This window comes from Mastacembelus armatus, chromosome 14, assembly GCF_900324485.2.
Source record: "Mastacembelus armatus chromosome 14, fMasArm1.2, whole genome shotgun sequence".
Classification (NCBI taxonomy): domain Eukaryota; kingdom Metazoa; phylum Chordata; class Actinopteri; order Synbranchiformes; family Mastacembelidae; genus Mastacembelus; species Mastacembelus armatus.
This window is the reverse complement of record NC_046646.1, coordinates 24,192,912-24,212,379: the sequence shown is the minus strand read 5'-3', so window position 1 is coordinate 24,212,379 and position 19,468 is coordinate 24,192,912. Positions and strand designations below refer to the sequence as shown.

At 42.1% G+C, this 19,468-nt stretch overlaps 2 protein-coding genes and 3 non-coding genes across 5 annotated transcripts; 3 read left to right on the top strand and 2 right to left on the bottom strand.

The window, feature by feature from the left end:
• Positions 1 to 1,847: 1,847 nt before the first annotated feature.
• LOC113142593 (microtubule-associated protein 11-like) lies at positions 1,848 to 8,970 on the top strand. Its single transcript, XM_026327633.1, has 13 exons — positions 1,848 to 2,028; positions 4,450 to 4,790; positions 4,919 to 5,014; positions 5,271 to 5,400; positions 5,811 to 5,897; positions 6,013 to 6,133; positions 6,367 to 6,514; positions 6,829 to 6,911; positions 6,998 to 7,153; positions 7,558 to 7,720; positions 8,073 to 8,151; positions 8,614 to 8,728; positions 8,817 to 8,970. The coding sequence occupies exons 1-13, from the start codon at positions 1,848 to 1,850 to the stop codon at positions 8,968 to 8,970; spliced, it is 1,854 nt and encodes a 617-aa protein (XP_026183418.1).
• Positions 8,971 to 10,168: 1,198 nt separating this feature from the next.
• Positions 10,169 to 17,857, bottom strand: LOC113143111 (hydroperoxide isomerase ALOXE3). Its single transcript, XM_026328579.1, has 16 exons — positions 17,752 to 17,857; positions 17,091 to 17,240; positions 15,787 to 16,003; positions 15,448 to 15,682; positions 15,196 to 15,277; positions 14,961 to 15,050; positions 14,762 to 14,877; positions 14,409 to 14,581; positions 14,178 to 14,321; positions 13,751 to 13,954; positions 13,562 to 13,648; positions 13,086 to 13,255; positions 12,768 to 12,883; positions 12,563 to 12,663; positions 12,210 to 12,380; positions 10,169 to 10,876 (listed from the first exon to the last, which is right to left on the bottom strand). Exons 3-16 carry the CDS (start codon positions 15,952 to 15,954, stop codon positions 10,697 to 10,699), a joined length of 2,037 nt encoding a protein of 678 aa, XP_026184364.1. The 5' UTR covers positions 15,955 to 16,003; positions 17,091 to 17,240; positions 17,752 to 17,857; the 3' UTR covers positions 10,169 to 10,696.
• trnav-uac (transfer RNA valine (anticodon UAC)) lies at positions 17,505 to 17,577 on the top strand. Its single transcript has one exon. It is a non-coding gene; the product is annotated as a tRNA-Val (tRNA).
• On the bottom strand, positions 17,858 to 17,929 carry trnaa-cgc (transfer RNA alanine (anticodon CGC)). Its single transcript has one exon. It is a non-coding gene; the product is annotated as a tRNA-Ala (tRNA).
• Positions 17,930 to 18,893: 964 nt separating this feature from the next.
• Positions 18,894 to 18,975, top strand: trnas-uga (transfer RNA serine (anticodon UGA)). The gene has a single exon. It is a non-coding gene; the product is annotated as a tRNA-Ser (tRNA).
• Positions 18,976 to 19,468: the final 493 nt, after the last annotated feature.

Sequence of the window (19,468 nt, the reverse complement as noted above, 5' to 3'; positions counted from 1 at the left end):
AACCTCTGTTCATATTTCTGAACAGAGGTTTATCTGACTTTATTTGTCTTCTTGATCACAGAAAATGTTGATATAAAATGAAATTATATTGACCTGTTAGCATTACTTCCTGCTATTCTGATGCAGTTTGCTTGTTATTGATTGAGCTGATTCTGGGCAGAGTTTCATTATTTTTCACTCACTGCTGCTTGTTACTCACTGAGGCCCAACACCAACATCACCCTGGACAGGTCCCCAGTCCATCACAGGGCCACATAGAGACAAACAACCTCACACACTCACACTCACTCCTATGGGCAATTTAGAGTCACCAATCAACCTGACATACATGTTTTTGGACTGTGGGAGGAAACCAGAGTACCTGGAGAAAACCCACACAAGCACAGGGAGAACATGCAGACTCCACACAGAAAGGTCCCTGATGGGTTTCAAACCAGGAACCTTCTTGCTGTTAGGCAAAAATGTCTAACAACCATTTCTGTGTAACAGTTAACTAACATACCTCATGCTCTGGTTATCAAAGCCCCAGGATGATCAAGTCTGGTGCACGAAACTGTCCTGCAGCATCTGTGAGGGCAGACAAGATGACCCAGTTAGTTAATAAAAGTTTTACTGGCACAAATGTCAAAGAATCACAGTGTGTATGTTCAACTTAGCATAATAACGTACTGAACTTACTTAGTAACAGTTACCTAGCTACCTGTAGCACGAGGTGGGTTATGGCTGTCTTCTCCTGACCCTAACATAAGTGAAAGAATCATTAAAGTAAAAACGATTTAAATTAGCAGAAAGACATCCCTAAAGATCTTATATCTTATATTTTATAGTTTATAAATCTTATTTAACGTTAGCTAACGTTAGCCAGCTAACTTCACTAGCTAACGTTAGCTAGCTAGCTTCACTAGCTAGTTCTCCTGAAGTTACGGCTAAACTTTAAAACCGTCTAAACAAAGTGGTGGTACAAAATAAAACACAAAACTATGCGGTTCGGTTGAATAAAAGTTAACTTTAAGAAATGAATATTGAAATTTGACTTTGTACCGAGCAGCAAAGGGCGGGAACGTCTGTACAGGAAGTAGCTAAAACTTTTTTTTTTTTTGTCTATCTTTATTTATAACAGTGGAATTGACTCCACAAACGGTGAACTTTATTTATAACAGTGAAATGTACACGTCATATAATAAATAATACATAAACTTAGAGTATAGGTTTGGAAATAATGAGTAAAAATTCTCTGTGGTGGTTTATAATAATACTGTGGTGGTTATTATGTTTATAATAATGAATAAAAATGCAAAACTACAACAAATATGGTGCTAAACATTTTACAATAGAGTGTTGGAAAGTTATTTCTGAATTACTTCTCTGGTTTATATTTCATTTCACTGTGGTTAAATACAATATTTATATACCATATACGGTGTAATAGTTAGTTTTATAATACTTTTGTAATCATTTGTAAAATTAATTAACGCATTTAAGCCAAACATCATTCTCATAATAGTAATTATGATGATCAAGATCAGCTCAGTGACTATACACCGTCAATGGATCAGCTTCATAATTTGTCATGTTTGTGCAGAATGCTTAATTTATTCTGACATTTCTTCTGCTAATTGAACTTTTCTTCAACATGGGTCTTGTTTTGTTTATACAGGTGCATGTTACCTGAGTTTTCACTGTCATAATGTGGCCACCAAGAGGCGCAGTGGTCCCTCAAACAAGGTACATGCTTTTATTTTGAAAATGTGGAGCAGGAAGTGTGTGTTTCATTGTCCCTGACTGCGTTGACTGTCGTCCTGGTCCAGCTCGCTCAGCCTCCTCCGGTCGTCGCCATGGTGCAGATGATGGAGTCGCAGTGCGAGTATTTCATGTATTTCCCGGCGGTGCCTATCACGGATCTGTCGGACCCGGCGCGTTACCGCACCCTGCCCCGCCGGAGCCACCTCTACCTGGGTGAGACCGTCCGCTTTCTCCTGGTGCTGCGCTGCAGGGACTCCGGGGCGACGCCGACCGAACACGGCCCCGGTAAGGCAGGGGCGAGCAGGAAGGATGCCCCCACCCGGCTCGGGATGAAAAGAAGGACGGGGGGAAGGATAAACCAAGATATTTTATTGTGTCTTTATAACATGAATGTAGGCAAAGACTGTGCGCTTGTCATAATCAATAATTTACAGCGTCACGATCATGTTGATCAATAATCATATAGGGGCTGAACGGTGTGTGTGTGTGTGTGTGTGTGTGTGTGTGTGTGTGTGTGTGCAACTTGCAAAACCTTATTTTCATGTGATTAGTGTGTTTTTCTAAAATCGTAGTATGTTATACTTTCCTGTACATTCATAGTACCAGAGTAGGAGAAACTAGTAGTATGTTATACTTTCATATACATTTATAGTACCAGAGTAGGAGAAACTAGTAGTATGTTATACTTTTGTGTACATTTATAGTACTAGAATAGAAGAAACTAGTAGCATGTTATACTTTTGTGTACATTTATAGTACCAGAATAGAAGAAACTAGTAGTATGTTATATTTTCATATACATTTATAGTACCAGAGTAGGAGAAACTAGTAGTATGTTATGCTTTTGTGTACATTTATAGTACTAGAATAGAAGAAACTAGTAGTATGTTATACTTTCCTGTACATTCATAGTACCAGAGTAGGAGAAACTAGTAGTATGTTATACTTTCATATACATTTATAGTACTAGAGTAGGAGAAACTAGTAGTATGTTATACTTTGTGTACATTTATAGTGCCAGAATAGAAGAAACTAGTAGTATGTTATACTTTCATGTACATTTATAGTACCAGAGTAGGAGAAACTAGTAGCATGTTATACTTTTGTGTACATTTATAGTACCAGAATAGAAGAAACTAGTAGTATGTTATACTTTCATATACATTTATAGTACCAGAGTAGGAGAAACTAGTAGTATGTTATACTTTTGTGTACATTTATAGTACTAGAATAGAAGAAACTAGTAGCATGTTATACTTTGTGTACATTTATAGTATCAGAGTAGGAGAAACTAGTATGTTATACTTTCATGTACATTTATAGTACTAGAGTAGGAGAAACTAGTAGTATGTTATACTTTTGTGTACATTTATAGTATCAGATTAGGAGAAACTAGTAGTATGTTATACTTTGTGTACACTTATAGTACCAGAATAGAAGAAACTAGTAGTATGTTATACTTTCCTGTTCATTTATAGTACTAGAGTAGAAGAAATAGGTAGTATGTTACACTTTGTGTACATTTATAGTACCAGAATAGAAGAAACTAGTAGTATGTTATACTTTCATGTACATTTATAGTACCAGAGTAGGAGAAACTAGTAGCATGTTATACTTTTGTGTACATTTATAGTACTAGAATAGAAGAAAATAGTAGTATGTTATACTTTGTGTACATTTATAGTATCAGAGTAGGAGAAACTAGTATGTTATACTTTCGTGTACATTTATAGTACTAGAGTAGGAGAAACTAGTAGTATGTTATACTTTCGTGTACATTTATAGTACTAGAGTAGGAGAAACTAGTAGTATGTTATACTTTCATATACATTTATAGTACTAGAGTAGGAGAAACTAGTAGTATGTTATACTTTTGTGTACATTTATAGTATCAGATTAGGAGAAACTAGTAGTATGTTATACTTTGTGTACACTTATAGTACTAGAGTAGGAGAAACTAGTAATATGTTATACTTTGTGTACATTTATAGTATCAGAGTAGGAGAAACTAGTATGTTATACTTTCATGTGCATTTATAGTACTAGAGTAGGAGAAACTAGTAGTATGTTATACTTTTGTGTACATTTATAATACTAGAGTAGGAGAAACTAGTAGTATGTTATACTTTCCTGTACATTTATAGTACTAGAGTAGAAGAAACTAGTAGTATGTTATACTTTCCTGTACATTTATAGTACTAGAGTAGAAGAAACTAGTAGTATGTTATACTTTTGTGTACATTTATAGTATCAGAGTAGGAGAAACTAGTAGTATGTTATACTTTCATATACATTTATAGTACTAGAGTAGGAGAAGCTAGTAGTATGTTATACTTTGTGTATATTTATAGTACCAGAATAGAAGAAACTAGTAGTATGTTATACTTTCCTGTACATTTATAGTACTAGAGTAGAAGAAACTAGTAGTATGTTATACTTTGTGTACATTTATAGTACCAGAATAGAAGAAACTAGTAGTATGTTATACTTTCATGTTCATTTATAGTACCAGAGTAGGAGAAACTAGTAGTATGTTGTACTTTGTGTACATTTATAGTACTAGAGTAGGAGAAACTAGTAGTATGTTATACTTTTGTGTACATTTATAGTAGAATACAGGAGTAAACATTAGAGAAATCATTTGGGTCCAAGGTTTATAAAATAAAATGAGTTTTTGTGCGTTGCATCATGTCCCTCTTCCAGCAGGGCCCGGTGATGGCACCACAGCAAGTTTCGGGACGGAGTCAGCCAGTAGCCGAGCGTGGAGAGAGCTGGCCGGCTCTCTGTGTGCCGTGGCCAGCGTGAGTCCAGGTGAGAGCAGCCGTCACCGAGGCAACCACCACCAGCATCTCCATGACTACCAGGGCAGTGGTGATGAGGCCAACGAGGATGGCGAAGAAGACTACATCGCAGCAGCCGAGGCAGCCATTGCAGCACTCGGCAGCAGGGTGGACTCCCGCTGTCGGAGCTTTAGGGACTGCAAGCCACTGCTTATTCACAACTCTTCTGGCACTGCAGCAAGGGAGTTCCGCAGGGCACCTGTTCAGGTACACTGGTGCTCAGTTTGCTAGGCCAGAAAGGAAGGAGGCCAATATAAAAACACTGTTGTTGTAGGGATGGTACAGTTGGTTGGCCCTCCACTTTTGCTGACAGTGTTTTTGTTTCTCTATGTCAGTCTCCTCTGGATGAGCCGGTGGTTTTGACAGATGAAGTGATCTTCCCCCTCACTGTCTCTCTGGACAAACTCCCTGTCAGCACCCTCAAAGTCAAGGTCAGGCAGTTTCACACTTAAACAACTGAGAGATTTTTGCAAACCTAGGTGGTGCTTCCCTAATTTAATACCTGGTGAACTCAGGTGGGATCCAGGAAACTGGTCCTGAGTCCATCATAAAATGGTGGTCTGGTGCGTTTTTTTTTTTTTTTTTTTTTTTTTCAGTTTTGTACATGTTGGATACTATCAAATCTCAGGCCGTACTCATCTTAATGTGGTGTTTTCTTCAGTACTTTTCTCCTCTGCCTGTGTTCAGGTGATGGTCACCGTGTGGAAGAGGGAGGCAGAAAAAGCAGAGGTGCAGGAACTCGGATACCTGAGTGTCCTGCAGCAACGAGAACCGACACACACCTTCAGACATGACCTGAACACCTTCAAGGCTCAGGGTACAAAGCACAAATCTGTTGATACAGCAGATTTGATATGGTTGATACAAAAAATTTAAATATTAACTCATAAGAAAACATGAAATGATTGAATAGTTTGATTAAAAAATGCTTTTACTTGTTATAGTACACGGAACTGATTTCTTTAGGTTTTGGAAATTTTTTGGGACGAGACAAGTCGACTGAAGTGCAAAGTGGAAATGAGCTTGTCTGTAGGTTGATGTGTCCTGTGAATAGTTTTATAGACGTCTGATGATACTGATCCTTGAGGGGGATGTAACTAGTGGTGACAACAGGAAAGATAAAACGGGATCCAGAACTTCACAAACCAAATTAACAGATTAATTCAAAAAACAATCAGCAGTTATTACAGGCAGCATTAGCAAAGCTTGCTCTCCTCTCATCCACAGTGAGCACCACCCTGACCGTGCTGCCGCCGCCAACCGTCCGCTGTAAGCAGATGACCGTCTCCGGGAGGCACCTGGCCGTCCTCAAAGGTTAGTAACGTATCCACCACAGACCAGGACGTTCATGGTGTAATGAATAGAAGCAAGAACCTGAAGTCACACCTCAACAAATCAATGCAAGAAATGGTTTGTGTTCTCCTGCCAGTGTTCAATGAGTCGTCTCAAGAGGAGGTCAGTGTTCGCGATGTTCGGATTTTACCAAACCTCAACGCCTCGTATCTTCCCATGATGCCCGACGGCTCAGTGCTACTGGTCGACAACGTGTGGTACGTCCAGAAACACATGGTCATGTCTGACTTGATGTTTCATGTTCATGTGACATGATATCAGATAAATGTAGAGCAGGAAAAAGTACAAGCTTTGGCTCTGACGTGTAGTGAAGTCCAAGGATGAAGTAGTACTACATGGAAATACCTACATACATATGTATTTTTTTTACAATGTTATCAATTTAGTATCTACAGTATCAGCTCACACTCCCTTCCCTCTGACTCTGCAGCCACCAATCAGGTGAGGTCGGCATGGCGTCTTTCTGCAGGGTGGACAGCCCCGCCTGCCGCCTTCCCAGCATGCTCAGCGCTCTGGAAGAGCATGACTTCCTGTTTCAGCTGCATCTCAACGATATACCACAGGACGACTCCAACGAGGTTTGGACATTTTCTTTGTCTGTCATTTTAGTTCTAATTTTACAGTGTCATTTTGTCAAGTCTGATATTTTTTACATTGTTTTATTATTTCACTGGATTTTGTCCACTTTCTGTATTTTCACTGCAGTACTTCTAAAACACGTATAAACAGTATTTCCTACGTTCCAAACTACATGAACCAGAAGATGCTGTTCTTTAAATGTGGGATATTAGTGAACTGTTGGTGCAGTCCATTAGCTCCTCCCATATCCCATTAGCTCCTCCCATAATTCATTAACCCACTCAGTTGCATGTGACTGGTGGTTTATTTTCAGGGGCTGGAGGTTCCCCTGGTCGCTGTGCTGCAGTGGTCAACTCCCAAGATGCCTTTCACCAATTGTATCTACACCCACTACAGGTAAGGACTGAGCCAAAGTCTCATGTTTAAAACATGCAGACCTGACTCTCATGGACAGTAATGGGCAATTCACCCTCCCTCCCCAGGTTGCCCAGTATCCGTCTGGACCGGCCGCGGTTTGTCATGACTGCGAGCTGTCCGAGCACCGTCAAGGTGAAGGAACACTTCAAGGTCAAATACGTCCTGCTGAACAACCTGCAGGACTTCTTGGCCGTCCGACTCGTCTGGACTCCAGAGGGTCAGTGTGTGGAAGAATCATCCTGTTTACACCATCCCAGTGTGGGGACCTACTTCCCTCTGGTTTTCTAGGATTAATTTCAGGGTTAAAACCAGTTTCAGGTGTGAAAGTTCACGTTTAGTTTATGGACTGGTAGGACTTGTTCATGTGTCTTTCCGGCATCATCAAAGTAGAGAGATGAGCTGTTATTGGCACATTTTCACATAATCTCTCCAGAAGACACACAGTCGCACATTAACATTTCTGCAAATAGATTTAAGGAAAACATTGATTTTCAAATGCAAATGTACAGATTGGTTGATTTAAGACAGTAAACAGTTTTTATAAATGTCATAAACGTTTCTGAGAAAATGCTGTTATCTCTGAGGTTTTGAAACTACAACATAAATGAGTCCTTGGACCTTACAGGGAAATGTTGTGTGTTGTGTGCTCAGGTCGTGGTCAGGGGGAGGACACGGCGCTGGCTGCTGTCATCTGTCACACTCCACTCAGTAACCTCGGACACTGTCGGAAAGGAAGTACTCTGTCCTTCAGTGTGGCCTTTCAGATCCTCAAACCAGGATTGTACGAGGTACCGACCGGACCCCGACTGAAACACCCAAAACTCCAGTCAGATGCAAAAAGGTTTCGTTGCTGAAACAAAATCACTGGTAGAAAGTGACTAAGTACATTTACTCAAGGACTGTACTCAAGTATGATTCTGAAGTATCTATGTAAAGTACTTCAGTATATTAGGTCGCTAACATTATCTCCACCAGAGTTTTCTGCTGTTACTGCAGTGAAGGGTCTCAGTAAAAATGAATAAAAATTGTAGTTTCTAGCAGTAAGAATCCGACAGCCTCCCTGGTTCATATCTAATTACATATTTATCTGCAGTTCACACAGAAAAACAAGTTTTCTCCTCTGATTTTCTGTCTCTGCAGCTGAGTCAACACATGAAGTTGAAGCTTCAGTTTACGGCCTCAGTTTCCAACCCTCCCCCTGATGCTCGGCCTCTGTCGCGTAAGGTTTTCTGATTTTACCAGGTCAAAGTGTTGTCAGGGTTAAAATCCCCCTTACATAGAGAGCTGCCCCACAGGGCAGCATAAAACACTGTCAGTGTCAGTATTAAATACAAACGACTTTACAGACTAAAGACTTTACAGGAGCCAGTCCAGATTCATTGACTGGTTGGTTTCCAAATATAATAAAATAACGAACAATGAAAAAGTTATTTTTGTCTCCAGGATAGAATCGCACACATAAATTTCCAGGTGGCAGATACACAAGTATAAAAGAAACAGATGGATTCTGATCTGACCGATCTGACAGTGCTCGCACACTCACAGATCAGATTGGAATCAGATCTAGGACCAAATCTGGTTTGGTCTGTTCACACTGTGGAAGCATCAGCTTTGTGGAAACTTCAGCTGTGACTTAAATACAGTCACTGTGCTGAATCTGTTTTCTTCTCATCACCACCAGGTAAAAACAGTCCATCCAGCCCAGCAGTTCGAGACCTGCTAGACCGACACCAGGCCAGTCTGGGTCGGTCCCAGTCCTTCTCCCACCAGCAGCCATCCCGATCCCACATCATGAGGTAGGAAGAAGAGTTTAAACGGAGTCAGACCAAAGCTGTGGTTTCCTTCGGTCTGACCACACCTGTCTGTTGTTTCTGTATGTGTCAGGACGGGCAGCGCCATGGAGCGGCGAGCCATCACTCCTCCCGTTGGATCTCCGGTTGGTCGCCCGCTCTATCTGCCGCCGCAGGACAAGACGCTGCTGTCGCTGGACAAGATCGCTAAGAGGGAGTGTAAAGTCCTGGTGGTGGATCCTGTCTAGCCAGGGAGCAGGAAACAAGGAACGAAGGACCAGGGATCCATGGGGAGGAAGAATATAACTTTTTCCAGTTGACAAATGAATCAAATGTGAAATTTACTTGAAACCAACACACCTGAGACAATCCTGGATAAATGGGATTGGAACAGGATGAAAGCACCGACTCCAGCTTCTCCTCATCGACAAAAAACTGATGGACAAACCTTAAAATTTAAAGGTGAAATATTTAACGTGACGTATTATCATGACTCTGTATTAGTTAAAAGTGTGGAACCAGTTTTTCACAGGGTGCCATTTATTATAATCTATATTATAATCAGATTATAATCTGGAATTGATGAATTTTTTTATGGTAACACATCATTTACTGACACTTTACAGATCAGCCATCAGGAAGAGCAGCTGATGGGTTGCCAGGTTGTGGAAAATCCTTCTGTGCACAACATTTTTCTCACTTCACTACTGTTCTTATGGAATACAGCTGCAGCGCATCTGGTCCTTCTAGAAACCTGATTCTTAACATTTACTGCAGAGTTCATGGATTATACGAGTCTTTTATTGTGATTACTTTATTTTTGATAAAGCTTTATAACATTTATAGCCTCATCATTACCAAACAGAACCACATCGACATTTCAGCACCAAAACTTTTAATTTCAGCTGGACACAAACGGCAGAATGGAAACACCTTCACCTCATAACCTCATAAAAACATTTCACAGGTAATAAATGGTTGAGCCAGAAGTCTGCAGTCGAAAATAGGAAAAGTCCAGAAGACTGAGGAATTAAAGAGGCTTTTCCACAACCTGGCAACCCAAACATTCTTGTTATCCAAGGTTTATAACTGATCTATACAAAGTATTAGTAAATCATGTATTGAACCCATTTTATTAATGGCAGCAGTAAAACATTAGTTATAATAATCAGACAGGAAGCTGCGATTTATTTCAGTGTTATTATCAATCAGTTTACAATCAGTATCGACAGGTTTCAGCACTTCATCCGCTTGTCTATCGTCATGTAAAGTCAAAGGAAGAAGCTTCATGTCACAGTCTGAACTGTGGTGTTTAAAATAAACATGACAAACATCAGTGGACTGTCGTGACTTTTCATCAGGTCGACATTTTAACACATAAAACACTAACATGCTGAACATCAACACATCAACGTGATGTCAGCATTTAGCTCCAATGATCTCTGCTTTGTTTTGGGTTGTTTTCAGTAGCAGTGCTGTATTAGTGGCTTCGTTTCAGACAGATGGCCTCATGAGTTCACACAAACCTTTGCATAATTGTTTGAGTCATGTTGCGTCTGCTTAGTTCTGCAGTTTTCAACTTAAAAGAATGAATCTAGAGCCAGTTTGACACATAATTATACAAAAGGCACAACAAGAAAGTGTTTGTGTATTTGTTTTGATTCATGAAACATCAAAATGAGGAATCGATCTCACTTGAGGACTCACAGCTTGCATGTGGGGAAACAGGCAGTGAAACACATCACACATTTAGGACAAATTGTGTCTATTATAAACAAATTCATTATTATTTATTTGGCAGTAGATGTTTGTAACAGTCAGACTGACTGGGGTTCCTAATAAATATAAACACACTGGTCTGATGAGTAAGTGAGTAAAAGCTTTAGAATGACTCTTATCTATTAGAAACTTGAATTGAACTTGAATTTCTTTTCAAAATGATTCCCTGTTGTTGAGAAACACCGAAGAACTGATTTAAATGGCAACACTGTTTTCGATGCTTCCTGGGCAGAGGTAAGGATACGGCAGGGGCAGCTGGCTGTTTCGCTTTGAGATGGTGTTAGAAATGTCTTTGAGCTCAGCCTGTACCTCCTCCACCAGCCTGAGGTGGGCGCCGTCTCTGAAGACAGTCTCCTTGTAGTGACACAGAGGGACCTGCAGGGGGAGACACAGGTTCACTTAATATAACCAAGACTGAAAGGAACAGCGAAAATAATTTTCTGACTGTCAGAAACAGATAAAACTGCACGTTGTCACAGTGACCAACAGCTGTCAAAGACTGAACATCAGGAGGGAGGATTAGACGACTCCATCCCACACAGGGGTTTCTAATAAACTGACTGGGTCTGACACAGGGGTTCCCAATAAACCGACTGGGTCTGACACAGGGGTTCCCAATAAATTGACTGGGTCTGACACGGGTTCCCAATAAACCGACTCAGTCTGGCACAGGGGTTCCTAATAAATTGACTGGGTCTGACACAGGGGTTCCTAATAAACCGACGGTCTGACACAGGGGTTTCTAATAAACTGACTGGGTCTGACACAGGGGTTCCTAATAAACCGACTGGGTCTGACACAGGGGTTCCCAATAAACCGACGGTCTGACACAGGGGTTCCCAATAAAGCGACTCAGTCTGACACAGGGGTTCCTAATAAATTGAATGGGTCTGACGTAGGGGTTCCTAATAAACCGACTCAGTCCGACACAGGGGTTCCTAATAAATTGACTGGGTCTGACACAGGGGTTCCTAATAAACCGACTCAGTCCGACACAGGGGTTCCTAATAAACCGACTCGGTCTGGCACACGGGTTCCTAATAAACCGACTCGGTCTGACACAGGGGTTCCTAATAAATTGACTGGGTCTGACACGGGTTCCTAATAAACCAACTGGGTCTGACACAGGGGTTCCCAATAAACCGACGGTCTGGCACAGGGGTTCCTAATAAACCGACTGGGTCTGACACAGGGGTTCCTAATAAATTGACTGGGTCTGACACAGGGGTTCCCAATAAACCGACGGTCTGGCACAGGGGTTCCCAATAAACCGACTGGGTCCGACACAGGGGTTCCTAATAAATTGACTGGGTCTGACACGGGTTCCTAATAAACCGACTCGGTCTGGCACAGGGGTTCCTAATAAACCGACTGGGTCTGACACAGGGGTTCCTAATAAATTGACTGGGTCTGACACGGGTTCCTAATAAACCGACTCGGTCTGGCACAGGGGTTCCTAATAAACCGACTGGGTCTGACACAGGGGTTCCTAATAAATTGACTGGGTCTGACACGGGTTCCTAATAAACCGACTCGGTCTGGCACAGGGGTTCCTAATAAATTGACTGGGTCTGACACGGGTTCCTAATAAACCGACTTTCTAAACAAAGAACTATGAAAGCCACAGAACCGACAAAGCACAAATCTGAAATGTGTGTTTGATTTGTTTTCCTGCAGTGCAGACAAGATGGCGTGGGTGGAGACTCACAAAGTCCACGGTGGGCTGCGACAGCAGACGCAGCGACATCAGCACACGACAGGTGGAGTTCACATCCGGCAGGAAGGACAAGATGTCGTCCTCCATCAGCGCCTCTTTGACCTGCGGTGAAGGACGCAACATGGAGGCCGGACAGTTAGGCATCCAGAGAGCGAAGTCCAGCTGCAGGACACGAAGAGGGACAGAGACAGAAAACAACAATCTGAGAAATTCTATAAATGGTTGATTCACTTTCTAGACGCCCAACATGTGGAAACCTCTGGAACAGGTGTGAAGATGTGAGCTGGAGAAGAATCTCCTGAGCCCTTTTGTCAGCGTGTTGTGACATTAACGTCAGGCGTCACCTGGGAGAAGTTCACAGCGGCGTGCAGCGCTGAACAGCTGTAGATGATCATGGTGACAAACTGGGACACTTCAGCCTGGGACCGTAGAGACTGGGGGAACCCTGGAGAACGAGAGGAGACACAAACCAAAGCTGCTACAAGGTCTCTATGACAACATGATGGAACAAACAAACAAACAGGAAGTGCAGAACACAAACAAACACACCTGCGCTGAGTGTGAAGCTGTGAGTGTTGATGTCAGTGATCCAGTGTTGAAGCTCGGAGTCCTGCTTCACGTCTTCGTCTTTACTGTAATACAGACCCACCCAGCTGAGTACAAACCTGCACACACACACACACACACACACACACACACACACACACACACACACACAGTTTATCACACAAATCATAATCCCAGCTGCTGCAACATTAAAGTGATGAACATAACACTAATACTGAGTACTGAACTTTTCATGATTTTGTCTGGGCTGATAAATGCATCCTCCTGGACTGATCGCCTCCCTGAGGTGTGTTTGTTTACCTGTACAGCACGTCCCAGATTCTCAGGGCGTCCTGAGCGTAGAAGCTTTGCGGCAGTTTGTCCACACCACGGTCAGACACATCATCAGGGACACACAGGGATCGATACGAAATCCTGTGTGACGCCCGGTTCAGGAAGACAGGTAACGCGTCCAGACCGATGCCCACCGCCTGGGGGAGCGAGACCAGAGCAGGATCAGAAAACTTTCCCCTGATCTTCTAGATTAACAGCTGCAGCACAACTGGACCAAAATCCATTTAGAACTCTGTTTATTGGTGTTTATCGTCATTGATGTGAACATATTAACAGCTGTTTCACAGAAGGTCAGAGGTCAATCATCCATCTAATGAATTTCCACAATCTGGCAACCCAGATGTTGTTTTTATGAATGGTTTCTAACCGATCTATGGAAATGATTCGTAACTGATGTGTGAACCTCTAATGAATCTGTTAATTACAGCTGATCGGTGAGGTACCTTATCAAACACCCCGTCAGGAGCCAGCAGAGACATTCTGGCCTGGAAGTTGATCTGTAGTGACGTCCTGATGTGTGGCATCAGCAGCTGTTCACAACAAACAGCCAATCAGAGAAGAGAACACTGATTACACGAACAAAAACACAGTGGAAACGACATCTTGGGTGACACTGAGTTGACTTTGTGCACCTGGTGCAGTGGGTGGACGTCTGGCAGCTGTCGCAGTGTGGCCATGCACCACAGCTCGCCCAGCATGTGGGTCCTCAGGTAGTGGGAGGACAACTGGTGACAATGGAAGTCAGAGTTGTGAACCCAGATTTTAGCCAGCAGCCAATCACAGCCAGGGTCAGAGGGCAGGAAGACTGGGTTCTGAGGGCCAGGAGTCTGCTGCAGCTGAATTCATACATAGGTCAAAGGTTACTGTAAATCTTTAAAAGTGATGAGAGTACGGACAACTTGTCCTGAAGGGACATTAACTACTGAGTTTAGAGTAAAAATAAACTAGAGAGTAGCTTCACAAATAGGCTACAAGGAACCACAGTATTTTTCAAAATAAAATACACATAATTAGGAAAGTCCACCCAGCTCTTCCAGACTACCTGAACATGGAGCTCACCTGGATGGCTATGGGGACCAGCTGTCCCTGCTGGTTCAGGTGGAGGAGGCACAGTGGTGCAGCCAAATATGTTTTCTTTCCGTTGATCACGTTGGCCGGGATGCCGTCCAAAACCTCGTAGTCCAACAGGTAAATGGTTCCTTTCTGTTAGAACATTGAGACACAGCAGCTGTAATAACGTGCACAGCTGGAGGCCGAGAACAGCTGGAGGTCAGAGGACTGCATGCACACCTGTAGCTCCTGTTCGAGGGAGGAGCCTTCAGGCAGGAAGGGGCGGAGCATGTCTGAGGTGATGGACAGCTTTGGCGGAAGCAGGCGGATCTGATGCAGCATCAGTGGATTGCAGCCGTTCAGACACTGGTAACCAAAATACCAGTCCTCCATCCAGTGAGTCTTCACAAACCCTGAGAGAAAACACAAAGCACTAAAAAGGGGACACAAAAACCTTTATTTATTGTATTTATTTTCAGCTCCCTCTTCACCACAACAGTCTGGTACTTTGCAGGAACTTAACAAACTCAATCCCAATTTATCTGCACAGGAAGAGTTACAGTAGTCTGAATGTGTGTTGTTGAGTTTCTCACTGGCTGTGCTATTCTGGTGTCCGCTGTGGGCGAAAAGCTTCTCCAGCTCTGTGAAACTGGTCCAGGCCTCGGCCCGGCCCATGAAGCCCCTCAGGTAGTGCAGGTTAATTTCTGGACTGAGGACAAACCAACAAACACAAATGTTTGTCTGTCTCTGAGCAGATTTCAGGCAGAACGTAGCATGAATGTGGGACTTCACCTCTTGTGTTTGTAGCTGAGGTTCGGCCCCAGTTCAGACAGACTTTTCAGGTCAACACACTGTGGAGCGCCGTCAGCAAATACCCTCCACCTGCAATCAGCACACACTGAAGGACTGGAAGCTACAGAGTTCGTAGTTCACCTATAGAGTTTCTCCATGTTGATATTAATGGGTTAAGGTTTTGGGGTCGGGGTTGGATTGTGCAGTCCGGTCCCTCTCAGTATGTCTTAGTTACCTGATGAGCTGCTGTTGTTGTTGCAGCTGTTTGACTCGATGCTGCTTCAGCTTCTCTTCCGTCTCGTCCTTCAGCAAACACACTGCACAAGAAAATAACACCAGCCACAATAACTTCTCCTTTCAGGGCACAGACTACATGAAAAGTTCAGAACCACTGCTAGAATAAACCACTTGTGTCCTCCTCACATCCAAACATCAGAAAACAACATCAACATCTGGAGCATGAAGGCCTGAATGTTGCTGAACTTACGTTTTCCACTGCGCAGCTCTACGTCGCCATCCGCTGTTTGCAGCCACCTGTCACACAGAAACACCTGTGTTTCAGTGTCTTCAGGTCCCAAACCAAGTCCTTCAGCCAGTCTCCGGACTTCCACTCGGTTACAGTGCCAGTCCAAGTTGGGGAACCCAGTCTGAGCTTCCAGCCGTAGCCGGACCAGAACCACATGACCCAGAGGACCATTGGCTCGGACCTGGATTGGACACGCCTGTCAGGATAGGGCGAAGTGACAGCAGGTGTCTAGTTATTCTAAGAGGGGTATAATTCAGGAGGCCTTTTGGACTGGATCCTGGAAAATGTGATGAAACTCACCGACCCAGGTAGGAGATGATGGTTGCCCTTATTCACACTGCTGGGCGGAGTCTGTCCCTGCGAACCAATCAGGTTGATCCATAGACGACTAAAGGTTCCACAGGTGGGACCAGGTGAGGTGTAAACAGTCACTTCAAACTCCTGACAGGAAGTCATTGTGTCAGACATGATAGTGATGCAGCTGCTGAGGTCGGACAGACAGATCGGGTGGTTCCCCCTGGTGGCCAAATGTTTGTCTTTCTTAATTAACAGTTATCTAACACTCACACACACACAGATGAAATAATAAGGAAATTGGCCAAAATAGAAACAAGGAAGAAAAAAAATCCTGAGATCCATGAAAAACATATGAAAATAAATTAGGATCAACCTAACTGCAGATATTGTCACATTTGGTGTCACGGCAAAAACAAATTTTGTGGTTATGAATATATAATTTAAAGGATGAAAGAAAACACAGCTTTTCTGTTGTCAGACTGAATATGTTTTTACAGTTGGATGAAATCCTCCTGTTGACTCATGACATCTAGTTTGTTTGTCTCTCAGATATTTGACTTGTAAATGAGCGACAGCAACAGTTAGAGGAGCATAGAGTCACATGAGACCAGCAGTAAAGACACTCACAACCAAACTTTGCATTGGTTCATCATAAATTATAATCATTTCCTCTGTTTTTCATCAGGACCTGACAGGGAAGCTTCTTGTTCTGTGTGAATATTACTGAAGCATATGACTGAGGTGATTTTACACATAAACATGCATCAGACTGTTTTGTAACTTTTAACAGATTTGCAGCAGGAGATAATAGTAGTAACACTTTATTTTGGAAAGCTGTCATTTCATGTAGTCTGAACAATTTCTTTGGGGGAACAGCTGAGTTTAAACCACAGGAAACGTTCAGTCATTGGTCATTTATTATTGAAAACTAAAACAAAATTGACATGTATTTGCTGAAAGGGAATAGAAAACTGTAGCTATTTCCTGCTGCATAAACTGTTTTGGTTTTTCACTTAAAACTGTATGACATGGCAGAAAGTTTGTTTCTAACCAGCTCCAGACATAAACCTGAGATTGGAAACATGGTACAGGTTGGATTTGTTCGACTTACTATAGTTAATGAACTAAACTCAAACCACGTCACTGTTAAAAATAAAAAAATAAAGGGTTTTGTTTACCTGCAGAAGTATTACACATGACCTAACTGTACACAACACAATCTAAGACAGTGAGACATCTGTATTTCTAAAATCCTGATTCTTAATCAGAAAACAGGTAGAAACAGACAGACAGACATTTAAGCTTACCTGCAGAGTGACCCCTAGTCTCCCGGCTGTTGGTGTGTTGAATGGAAGCAGCAGGTACTTTGCCTCTCTGTCTTTCTAAATGCCCCACCCACCTGAACACCTCAACACCTGAGCACCTCACCTCAATATGGGATGTTGTAGACAAAAACCCTGTACAAATCCAATGATGGACTTAACATGAAAAATTAATCAAATGGAAAAACCTGGTCCTTTACTGACTAACATGAAAATGAAACAGCCATCAGCCAACAGTATTAACAGTATTACATCCATTACATTGAACATTTACTTTTAATCCGTTTGTATTACTAGTTCTAGTCATTATGGACCTGCAGCATATAAAGGTCAGAAAACCTGAATGCAACAGGAAAAAGCACTAAACATGTTTATGGTGCTTTGGCGCCTTTACCGTAAGGTTCCATAGTGTAGTGGTCATCACGTCTGCTTTACACGCAGAAGGTCCTGGGTTCAGTCCCCAGTGGAACCAAATGCTCTTTTAACAGTTAACGGGATATATGTGACATCACGACAGAACACGGCGGAGTTCGACGTTTGCTCAATGCGGAGACGATCTTCAATCACCAGTATCAAACGAACATATGTCTTAAGATCGAGCTTTAAACGCGACTGAAACAGGTAAACACAGAAATACGATATCCACCTGGCTGTAGACAAAGACTTGTTATTTCACAGACAGAACCGTCGGGTCGAAATTTGTTGTTGCGGTCCACCTGTGACGATAACGCTCCGCAGCATAAAAGAAGAACTGGAGATGCCGGGGATTGAACCCGGGACCTCATACATGCGAAGCATGCGCTCTACCACTGAGCTACATCCCCTCACTTTGGCCAAAAGTACCCGTATGTTGGTATTTATCGACATAATAACGTGCCGTCACACGATGGTCTTGGGTCGATATTTATACTGGCTCAATACATGAGAACGGTAAATATTTATAGTTATACTTCTGATACTTATTCTAATAACATTTAGCAGCAGTACACGAGAAAATTGATGAATATGTACATACTGTATATCGGTTAATGCATTAGGGTTCTTGATAGTTAAAATCTCTTTTGAAAAGAAAGCTTCAGCTCTTAATAATCCAGGTACACTGAAATGTGTAATATGCGATTAATCCTTTCAGTGTATTTTCCTTCGCAGCAGTAATTTGCCTTCAAAATCAAAAAGCGTCATAGTGATTCATAAACAGAAGAACTTAGGAAACAAGAGATAATTGACTGTAGTCTTAAAATACTACATATAATAATACAAGTTTATGGTGCTTTATCTTACAAATACTTTATACGAATATATGAGTCTTATGTCTTGTGTCGGGTGGACGATTCAGGTCCACACTCCAGTGGAGTAGGTGGCGGTAACGCACGTACAACGTCATGAACAACAAAGAAGAGGAAGAAGAAGAAGAAGAAGAAGAAAAGGAACGAAGAAGAAACCGAGCCACACTGGAGGAGTGACGTCACCACCACTCCATCTTGTTTTTACGCGGATTAAATAAAATCGGATTAGTTTTCTTTAACTTTATATCCACCTGATATCGACGTATATTCTGATGAAACTTTGCTGACGCGTCCACCTGCTGTTCGACCGGTGCGCATTAACAACTGCGTTATATCCTGTAACGAACTTTAACCGCCAAATGTCTGAACTGGTCAATTTCTTGTTTTTTGTGGTTTAAATGCGCAGTTTATGTTCGTTATTGACCACGTACATAGAGGATAAAAATCACGAACACCGATAACTTACGTACAAGTAAGACGGTGGTATGCATAGGACACATGTGCTGCGATGGCCGAGTGGTTAAGGCGTTGGACTTGAAATCCAATGGGGTCTCCCCGCGCAGGTTCGAACCCTGCTCGCAGCGAATGATTTATTTACTTTTTCATTTTATCATCTGGCATTAAGTTTAACGCTGTCTCACATCACATCACATTTATATATTGATTTATCAGTGGAGATGTAGATGCCTCGTTGCTTAATCAAAACAACCAAATTACAGTTTGACGTTATCTTGAAAGCAACATAAACATACAAACAGGATGAAATTTCATTTTTTCCTGCAGGTTGTGTTCATTTGGATTCTCATACAATACAATACATACATACAATCTGTAGCAGTGGAAATTAAACTTTTGGGAGAAATACAAACGGAGGACAAACTGAATTTGGATTAATAAAGTTTAACATTATCTCATCTCTTCTCAGACTAAGGGAAAAACATTCATATGTTATTGCAGATGCCTCAATGGATTAATGTGAATAAGTATCATGTTAATCCCAGTCATGGCCTTTAATCAAACACCTATGGGAGAATTTGGACCAAAAACACTTTACCTAATCAATTTATTTATTAGGAA

Bases quoted from the DNA above. Each gene is read 5' to 3' on its own strand.
- LOC113143111 (XM_026328579.1), bottom strand. From the start codon at position 15,954: ATGTCTGACACAATGACTTCCTGTCAGGAGTTTGAAGTGACTGTTTAC. The intron at 14,878-14,960 runs GTGAAGTCCCAC...GTTTGTCCTCAG, and splicing joins CTCAGCTACAAACACAAGAG to TCCAGAAATTAACCTGCACT. The intron at 12,884-13,085 runs GTAAACAAACAC...GTGTGTGTGCAG, and splicing joins ATCTGGGACGTGCTGTACAG to GTTTGTACTCAGCTGGGTGG.
- LOC113142593 (XM_026327633.1), top strand. From the start codon at position 1,848: ATGGAGTCGCAGTGCGAGTATTTCATGTATTTCCCGGCGGTGCCTATC. The intron at 6,515-6,828 runs GTTTGGACATTT...GTTTATTTTCAG, and splicing joins CACAGGACGACTCCAACGAG to GGGCTGGAGGTTCCCCTGGT. The intron at 6,912-6,997 runs GTAAGGACTGAG...CTCCCTCCCCAG, and splicing joins TGTATCTACACCCACTACAG to GTTGCCCAGTATCCGTCTGG.